This window comes from Denticeps clupeoides, chromosome 9 (assembly GCF_900700375.1).
Source record: "Denticeps clupeoides chromosome 9, fDenClu1.1, whole genome shotgun sequence".
Taxonomy (NCBI): domain Eukaryota; kingdom Metazoa; phylum Chordata; class Actinopteri; order Clupeiformes; family Denticipitidae; genus Denticeps; species Denticeps clupeoides.
Genome location: NC_041715.1, coordinates 2,466,805 through 2,476,087, shown reverse-complemented (window position 1 = coordinate 2,476,087; position 9,283 = coordinate 2,466,805). Strand labels below are relative to the sequence as shown.

The 9,283-nt window shown below is 47.3% G+C and overlaps 1 protein-coding gene across 2 annotated transcripts; it reads left to right on the top strand.

Moving 5' to 3' along the window:
* The first annotated feature begins 144 nt into the window (after positions 1-144).
* On the top strand, positions 145-5,429 carry LOC114797382 (myelin-oligodendrocyte glycoprotein-like). Of its 2 annotated transcripts, none has more exons than XM_028992322.1 (5): positions 145-288; positions 1,645-1,995; positions 2,616-2,705; positions 4,929-4,964; positions 5,093-5,429. In XM_028992322.1, the coding sequence occupies exons 1-5, from the start codon at positions 210-212 to the stop codon at positions 5,194-5,196; spliced, it is 660 nt and encodes a 219-aa protein (XP_028848155.1). In that variant the 5' UTR covers positions 145-209; the 3' UTR covers positions 5,197-5,429. The 2 variants fall into 2 exon arrangements, with proteins under 2 accessions (XP_028848155.1, XP_028848154.1); XM_028992321.1 differs by having other exon boundaries at positions 2,613-2,705.
* Positions 5,430-9,283: the final 3,854 nt, after the last annotated feature.

The window sequence follows — 9,283 nt, the reverse complement described above, 5'->3', positions numbered from 1 at the left end:
ATTACATTGAATTAATTGTACTGGAACATACTTCTTATTTACTTGGGTGCACAGTTTTTTTTTTCTCCCATGTGGTTTGAGAAGGGGGGCGGAGTTCCACATAAGGGCACATGAGGAAGTAATCTATCGTCCGCCCCTCCTCTATGCTCCAGAGCTCGTCTGTTTGCCGGGAGGTGTTGAGAGGTTGTGCTGGTTTGTTTTTGGTGGTGATGGATTACAAACCTCCTCCCCAGGATAATTTCAGACGCTGGAAGGACTCGCTGCTGTTTTGCATCTTGCTGTCTTCAGGTGAGTTCTGCATTAAATCTGCACTCACTGTGAAGTGCTTTTTTCTGTTTAAGGCTGTGGTTTGTATGAACAGTTTTGGCACAATCTGTACAAACATGCCTGGGCGTGAGTTACTCTGCTTCGGCACGCTTCATTTATATTTAAATAATTCCCCCTACATTTCAGGAACGTGTCATATTCCCGTATCGCTCTCCACAGACACAAGCATCAATGCAGTCAATCCTGGTTTCATGTTTCAAATCAAGAGAATTTTCCATAAATCTGATTTCTGAACACATGAAGCAGGCAATTTATTGCTCTGCTTCACTACCTTTACCTCTTTAATGCATTTCCTCATTACAGATAAATCAAAGCCATTATTTGAACTTTTCTCTTTTACTTACTGACATCAGAGAAGGTAAGAAAAGGTAGACAGTGGGTGGTAGTAGCCTAGTGGGGTAACACACTCGCCTACGAACCAGAAGACCCAGGTTCAAACCCCACTTACTACCATCGTGTCCCTGAGCAGGACACTTAACCCTGAGTGTCTCCAGGGGGGGACTGTCCCTGTAACTACTGACTGTAAGTCGCCCTGGATAAGGGTGCATGATAATTCTACAATAATAATCGCTGAATGCTATGGAAATATGTAATTTTGGCTGAAAAGTGTCAGCAGTCAGACGCTTCCCACGCAGCGTCAGGTTCTGGGGAAATATTTGTGTAAACGCTTCCAATAAAAGGTTCCGTGGCTTTACACGCAAAAGCGGATGAAACCTGGCGAATGGACGTTTTCCAGGCATGACCACATTGGAGGGTTTTCTGCGTGGTTCGATCATATTGAAAGTGGAAGCAATGTGTGTCATGAAAATGAGAAAAGAGACAGAAGACAACATGGTCAGATTTAGATTGTTTGGAGTGTGTGTGTGTGTGCGTGTGTGTGTGTGTGTGTCTCATTTCTCCTTTTTTTAAAGGAAGTGCTACGGGAAAACGTCTGTACGGTTCTACCGCCGAGAACCAGCGAGGTTTCAGTCCACAACTCATGTACGGACACTAAAATGAGAGGAGTTCTGGTTAGAAATCCGCCATGTTGACATGCACACGGTGCTCACAGTGAAATTTGTCCTCTGCATTTAACCCATCACACTTGGTGAGCAGTGGGCAGCCATGACAGGCGCCCGCTGAGCAGCGTGTGGGGACGGTGCTTTGCTCAGTGGCACCTTGGCAGATCGTGATTCGAACCGGCAACCTTCTGATTACAGGCTCGCTTCCTTAACAACTAGGCCACCACTTCCAAACTGATTGTTAGACGCCTGATGAATACCGTAAATGTATATGGGACCAGACTTTGACCGACGGTTTGCACGTTGACGTTCACAGGGCTGGTGAGCCTGAGCACACCAGCCATGGAGAAGGTGACCCAGGGTCAGCCGGCAGTCCTACCGTGTCATCTCCCAGCTCCTCAGCCCCGCCTGGAGGCCACTCTGGTCTACTGGCAGACGAGTGAGGACAAGGTGGTCCACATGTTCAACAGAGGCCGAGAGGAATATGAACACCAACACCATTCATACGTCAACAGGACCACCCTGTTCCCAGAGGAACTGCCCACCGGAAACTTCTCTCTGCAGATAAACCCGGTGAAAGTGAGCGACAACTTCACCACATTCCGGTGTTTATGTGGAAGCATTCATGACATCAGAGAAGTCAACAGAACCACGCTGCTGGTAGAAGGTATTTATGCAAACATATATAAATAAATGCTGTAAATGTTAACTGCACTGTGTGTGTGTGTGTGTGTGTGTGTATGTATATATATATATATATATACACACACACACACACACACACACACAAATGTATATATAAATATGTATAATAGCTGGAGACCATCAGGGTGACGTGTCTTGCTCAGGGACACAGTGGTAGCACCTGGGGTCCGAAACTGGGACTTTGAGGTCTTCTGGCATCTAACTCACAAGACAACTACCACCTAATCCTGGCCAATCAACTTTGTACAGCCAGGAAGTGAAAAGCTGTACTGAAGAATCTGAAATCACATTTGTGCTGCACTAATCAAAAATGAATAAATTGAAAAAAGGATAAAAGAAATAAATAAGTAAAAAAAAAAAAAAAATACATGAAAAGGGTGGTAGTAGCCTAGTGGGTAAGACATTCGCCACAAACCCCACTTACTACCACTGTGACCCTGAGCAAGACACTCAACCCCGCGTGTCTCCAGGGGGACCGTCCCTGTAACCACTCTGGACAAGGCTGTCTGGAAAATGCTGTAAATTTAAAAATGCTTGAGGAGGTCTAACATTAATTTGATTCTTCATGTGTTGCTTCAGTAGAGCCGGTGGTTCCCACCAGCCCACCAAACTCGAGTGCAGCGCTGCCCGCTGTGGCTGTGGCCGTTCTCATAGTCCTGGCTGTCGTTTGCTGTGAGATACACACTTAAAACGCACTCGCTCCACTTCATTAAATGCTGTATCCTGTTCAGACTGAACACCTGACGCGAGATCATCTGGTTCCTGGAGCCTGATCAAAAAAACATGCCTCCTGCTTACATATAATATATATAAATACATACAGTGGGTACGGAAAGTACTCTTTGTACTTTTTGTTATATTGCAGCCATTTGCTAAAATCGTTAAATTTTTTTTTTTTTTCCTCATTTCATGGAAATGAAGTGAAGTGATTGTCGTTGTGAAACACTGCAGAACAGCACCTCGGTGGCGGCTCGGTATTCGAACCGGCAACCTTCTGGTTACGTGGCCGCTTCCTTAAACGCTAGGCCACCACTACCCCATGTTGGCAGATTTTTGCAGATTTATTAACAAAGAAAAACTGAAATATCACGGAGCCTTTGCTAAGCACTTAGTAGAAGCACCTTTTTTAACTAATACGCTGATGAGTCTTTTTGGGAAGGAGGCAACAGGTCTTTCACAGCAGGATTTGGGGATCCTCTCTGAGCTCTTCAGGCAGCTCCTCGATTCTCGTTTGCTCTGACGTGCACTGTGAGCTGTAAGGTCGTATATAGACGGGGGCGTGGCTTTCCTAATCACATCCAATAGGTATAATCCAACACAAATGAAGGTGTAGAACCATCTCAAGGATGATCAGAAGAAATGGACAGAACCCGCGTTAAATATATGAAATGGCTGATGTTCTGGTCACTTTTGAACGCTGGCGGTGCTTTCACTGTGGTGGTAGCATGAGACGGCAGTGGATGTGTATTCTGTTAAAGTGCCTTGTGCAATAACCAGTGTCACAGATTGCAGTAAACAGTGGCCGTTCAGACTGTTTGGGCGTGAGGTGAGGTGGCACGTCCTTTTTCGGCATCCTTGTGGCCTGGGTATAGAAACTCCTTCTGAGCCTCCCAGTCCTGGCCATGATGGTTCGGAGTCTTTTGCCTGATTTTAGGTGCATCAATGCGAGGAAGGTTTGCAATGTCTGTCGGCGTAGCCTCCTGAGTATTGAGGCGCAACCAGGAGACAGGCCAGAACATCAGGAGAGGTGGAGGAGGCCGTAGAAGCACTGCCAGAGCCCTGCAAAATGACCTCCAATAGGCCACAAATGTGCATGTGTCTGCTCAAACGGTCAGAAACAGACTCCATGAGGTTGATATGAGGGCCCAACGTCCAGAGGTGGCGGTTGTGCCTACAGTCCAACGCCATGCAGCACGTCTGGCATCCGCCAGAGAACACAGAGATTGGCAAATTCGCCACTGGCACCCTGTGCTCTACACAGATGAAGACAGGTTCACACTGAGCACATGTGACATCACATGCTCATCATGTCTTTCTCATCCATGCTTTAGTCCAGGTCTGGGAGGAGATCCCTCAGGAGACCACCTTCCACCTCATCAGGAGCCTGCCCAGGCATTGTAGGAAGGTCATACCATGATGTGGAGGCCACACACACTACTGAGCCCCATTTGACTAGTTTTAAGGACATTACATCAAAACAGACTTGGGGCAGTGGTGGCCTAGTGGTTAAGGAAGCAGCCCCGTAATCAGAAGGTTGCCGGTTCGAATCCTGATCCACAGGGTTCCACTGAGCAAAACTCAGTGTCATGGCTGCCCACTGCTCACTAAGGGTGACGGGTTAAAAGGAGAGGACACATTTCGTAGTGCAGTGTATGGTGTGCTGTGTATCACAATGACAATGACTTCACTTTCTTTCTGTTCAAAGTTGGGTCAGCATGTCGTGTGGTTTTGCACTTTATTTTTGAGTGGGACTCCAAATCCAGACCTTCTTGGGTTGATAAATTTGATTTCCATCTATAGTTTTTGTGTGATTTTTGATGTCGGCACGTTCAACTGTGTAAAGAACTAAGCATTCAATAAGAATTTCTCATTCATTCCGATCTAGGAGATCTCATTTTTGAGCAGTGGTAGTTTTGACCTGAGCTTGTCTGAAGTGACGGTGAAGTAAAAGGCGACATTCAGGCCAGTGAGTGTGAACGCTGTGACGCCAGAATGGAACCCGTGTTAGAACATGGTCGGCCCAGCGGTGGCAGTGGCAGAAATCCCCACATACTGACCTTCCCTTCAGAGAACAGGCACCAGATGATGTCGCGCGCTTACTGGAAATTCACTGCTTAGTTTGCAAAATGTGTCATTTTTTTGCTTATCCTTTATTCTTGTTTTTTTTTTTTCCAGTTCTGATAGTGAGGAAGTGTCTGTCATTTAAAACGGGTAAGGGGAGTTTCTGCTCATCTCTGTTCTATATGAAATAAACAGGTTGGAGCTGCAGAACTGGTGGAAATGACTGTGAATTTAGTCTGACTCAGCTTGATTGCCTGATCCCCCCCCCATTCATACAGATAAAGGAAACGCCCAGGAAACCCATGACAACACCAACACTCAACCGAAGGAACGTGGGGAGAACTCGTCTTCAGAACTTGAAGCGCTGTGTCAGACTACATGAATGGAGGGGGGAAGACAGAAGAAGTTATAGAAGCTGGGTTCCGGTCCCTGAGAAGCATGGGGGATTCCCATGACATCATCTCAAAAACAGGAGGCCTGTCACATCTTTCGCTTTATTTTTAATTCCTGTTTTTGTACTGTTATGTAATTAATGTAAATAATGGAGGAGTAATTGGTTTTATGATCCATGTATATATAGTGAAAAAGAAAGAAAGACTTTGATTCAGAACGGTACTTCCTGGTCTGTTTGGGCTTATAATTATTCAGGTTTCTCTGGTCACAGTTCCTGCCTTTTTACTTTTTTTTATTTATGCAAATGACCAGGATTTTATCAAGACCCAATAAATAAATAATACAGCAAAAAATAATAACGGAATGGTTCCTTACACGGTTCCTTACACGAACCTGCATGTCTCAGGTCCCGGCAAAAAACACAGACGTTTAATTAGAAGGATTCTTCATGGTGACTTTTTTAAATGAATCGGAAACGAATGCATAATCAGTTCATTCGTTCGACGAGCAGCTCGTCGGATTGGGGTCAAAGGTCAGGTGATCCACGGACCGCATGAGACGAGACGCACGGCCCCCGCGTCTCCGCCGGGGTCCTCTGCGCCTCCGCCGCACCTCCAGCGTTCCGCCCCCCTGCCCCAGGGCGGGGCTTCAGTCCGCCGGTGCTTTTTGTCCCCGTGAGCGAAGCGGCCTGGTTCTCGAGCTCCTTGCTGTAGCCCATCTGCTTGAGCGCCCGGCGCGTGGTCCGCTGCGAGATGCCCTTCTTCTCGCCCTCGTTGTAGAGCGAGGTGATCTGGGCGGTCGTGGCGTTCCTGTTGGCTTCGATGATCCGAGCCAGCCTCACCTGGCCCAGCTCGTCCACCAGGTGCTTGCGGCCGCAGTAGTGCCGCTGGCTGGACGTCTTCTGCCTCTCGCGCCACTCCCTGTACACCCGGGAGACGGTGCTGCGTGAGAAGCCCAGCAGGTCGGCGGCCTGGGAGATGCTGCAGCCGCTGCGCCTGGCGCCGACTATCATGCCGCGGTCAAACTCGCTCAGGTCACACGTCTTCCCCATCGCGGACAGGAAGCTGCGCGTCCATGCGGCCTGGACGGCAGCTGATCTCCGCTGCTCACCTAAAAAGAAAAGCGGAACCAGTTCATATATTAAAGATTTTTTATGTTGTCAAATGCATAGTGTAGCAATGCTTATTTCTTTTATCTTTTTGCTTTATTCAAAGTTCTAGAAAACTCATCCAGTCTGTTTCTTTACAGCACCGTGAAAACTACAGGGTGGGTCATTTGCCTTAATAAAATGGGAATGGTTGGTGATATTAACCTACTGTTTGTGGCACATTAGTATATGTGTGCGTGCGTGCGTGTGTGTGTGTGTGTGTGTGTGTGCGTGTGTGTGTGTGCGTGTGTTATTCTTTCATGAGTTATTTACAAGTTTCTGACCACTTATAAAATGTGTTCAATGTCACCAACTACTCCCATTTTATTAATAAATGGCCCACCCTGTACATTAAAATACACAAAAACATACACATAACCATACCAGTGTACAGTGTAAAGGTCACGTTCGGCTACTCGACGGAAGCACTGCATTATGGGATCTGTAGTTTTTTGTGTTATCGACGCTATATACAGCCGGGCAATAGCTCTATGTGACACCCCTGAAACAGTCTAGAACTCACAGCAACGTTTGCATGACCTTTGCCTGCTTACGGTTGCCTATTATTGGCCAACGAGGCTGTGATTGAAACACGGGACTGGAGGTGCCCATATTTCAGGACACGCCGGAAGTCCCGGGCCGGTTGGCGACCCTAGTTAGGGTCGTAGAGTCGTGAATGTGCAGCATGGAGGACACTGCCTACCTCAATAAAACCCTGCAAACCACAGTCTGCTTTCATCGTAGCTTTACAGCATCAGCAAGTGAACGTTTTAACAACGTTCGCGTCTTTCTCTGCCAATGGACAAAACATTACTAAAATATTACTATTGCTGAAAAAGTTGGACAAGAGTTTTAATTAAAATTATAAAGTAAAAAAGTTGTGGGGATGCTGAGGCGTTGATTTTTGCATCACTTCATTCACAGATTCCGACTCTTTTAGAGTAAGTTAGACTCGAAACGATTTCTACTCCGAACTTTAATCGACAGACTATAAAAGGTGCCCCGAAACCAATTCAATTCAGTTCGATTCCGAACTGTAGCTGCAAGGCTGTCCACCGTGTCGTGCCCGGGACTGGGCTTCTGCTGCGCTGACGCGGGCGATGCGGTTTTACAACCGTGGACACGAACACGACGACACGGTCGGAACACACGCGAACCGCGCACGACGTCTCACGACGACGCGAAAACGGCACGTTACAGCGGAAACTGATCACTCACCTCCAGCAGCGCGAGTTTTTCCGGACTACGGAGACCCGGAGCGGTCAAACCGGAGCAGCGCGTGGTTGCCAGATCCAAACCCGGATTCACGTCGGAATTGTCCGAAATGACGACTTTACCTTCCAACCTGGAAACGTTACGGTTTACAGCGTTGTGAACGCGTGATTCCGGTGAAACGCACACACAAAAACGTACACCGACTCCCCGGATGTGCCGCTGCTACCTTGGACTTCATTTAGATGAGAAACACGTGAAAAATCAACAATATTTTATGGCCATGAGACCAATAGATTACAGTGATATAATAATTATGGGATAAAGGTCGCCATGTTGGAAACATGCTACGGAGGTTCCCCTGAGAAAGTGTGTAATTTTGTGTTTAATAACCATGTAATAGTTAGTTGGCGTCTTAGTTAATGCTTGACAATGGTGAGGCTGGTGTAGCGGCTGAGACGGTGGTGGCCTCGCGGTTAAGGAAGCGGCCCCGTAATCAGAAGGTTGCCGGTTCGAATCCCGATCCGGCACGGTGCCACTGAGCAAGGCGCCGTCCCCACACACTGCTCCCCGGGTGCCTGCCACGGCTGCCCACTGCTCACCAAGGGTGACTGGTTAAATGCAGAGGACACATTTTGTTGTGTGCACTGTGTGGTGTTCACTTCAAAGCACACACTGCTCCCCGGGCGCCTGTCATGGCTGCCCACTGATGGTTAATTGGCTACCAGTCTGTATACTGCAAAAAGTACTCCAGAGTCACAAAAGCCTTCCCTAGAGAGCAAGCGTTACATAATCTTTCTTTGAACAAATCCACAGAGACGGGCACAGCACAGGGCCTACGTGCTGTCTGCTAAAAACTCCTCCTTCAGAGGTCGTAACTGAACTCTCACCGAATGTCCAAAGGCCAGGTCAATTGGCCTAAGAATGTCAGAAAAAAATGAAGCAAAACACAATCATATGTCTTCTTAATCTCCAAATGCCCTGATTTCGGGTCAATATTTACCAGGTAGAATGATCTGATGCATGCAATCAGAGGTTTGTGCAGCAATAACCTGTCCTAATCTATATGCACACAGTGTTTCGAATTTGACGGTTCATTAGCGGTTCATTCTGGGACAAGCCCATCTGCAAAGGAAAACCACACTGAACAATGTGTTTGAATTGTGCACAGGTAGGACATGCAGGGGGTGGGCGGCGGGTGTTGGTATCTAGTAATAACCAGCTCCCAAAATTAAACATACCCAAAAACACCAGACATTTTTTGAATGGGTTTTCACCCATATATGTGGGAAGTGAGTGCCAGGGTCTCGCTGCGCCTGCTTGCTGTTGCTGCTGGGCTGAAGTGTCACACACAACCTGTCGAAAGGAGAGGGGGGTGGGGTGCTTCCACATAAAGCACATTTTATTCATAATTTTTCCTGGGCTGTGTGAAATCGCAGGAAAAAAAAACTACAAAATCAACCTACATTTTGTCATGATCCGGTCCGGCAGGAGTCACTCCGGACCAGAGTTTCATGTTAGTCTAAATGTATAAACCTGCCCTGTTCGTGTCTGTTCGTCGTCGGGACATTGTCTGGTGATGTTCCCTTCTGGTGTGTACTATGTATTAAACCCCTGTCTCATGACGTTGTGCATATGCGTCCTCGTTCCTCGCCATGTCCAGCCATCGTGACACATTTACATTTCCAGCATTTACCAGACGCCCTTATCCAGAGCG

Coding starts and splice junctions, on each gene's coding strand:
- LOC114797382 (XM_028992321.1), top strand. CDS start 210: ATGGATTACAAACCTCCTCCCCAGGATAATTTCAGACGCTGGAAGGAC. Junction 2,706..4,928: donor AGTCCTGGCTGTCGTTTGCT/GTGAGATACACA, acceptor TTTTTTTTCCAG/TTCTGATAGTGAGGAAGTGT. Junction 4,965..5,092: donor GTGTCTGTCATTTAAAACGG/GTAAGGGGAGTT, acceptor CCATTCATACAG/ATAAAGGAAACGCCCAGGAA.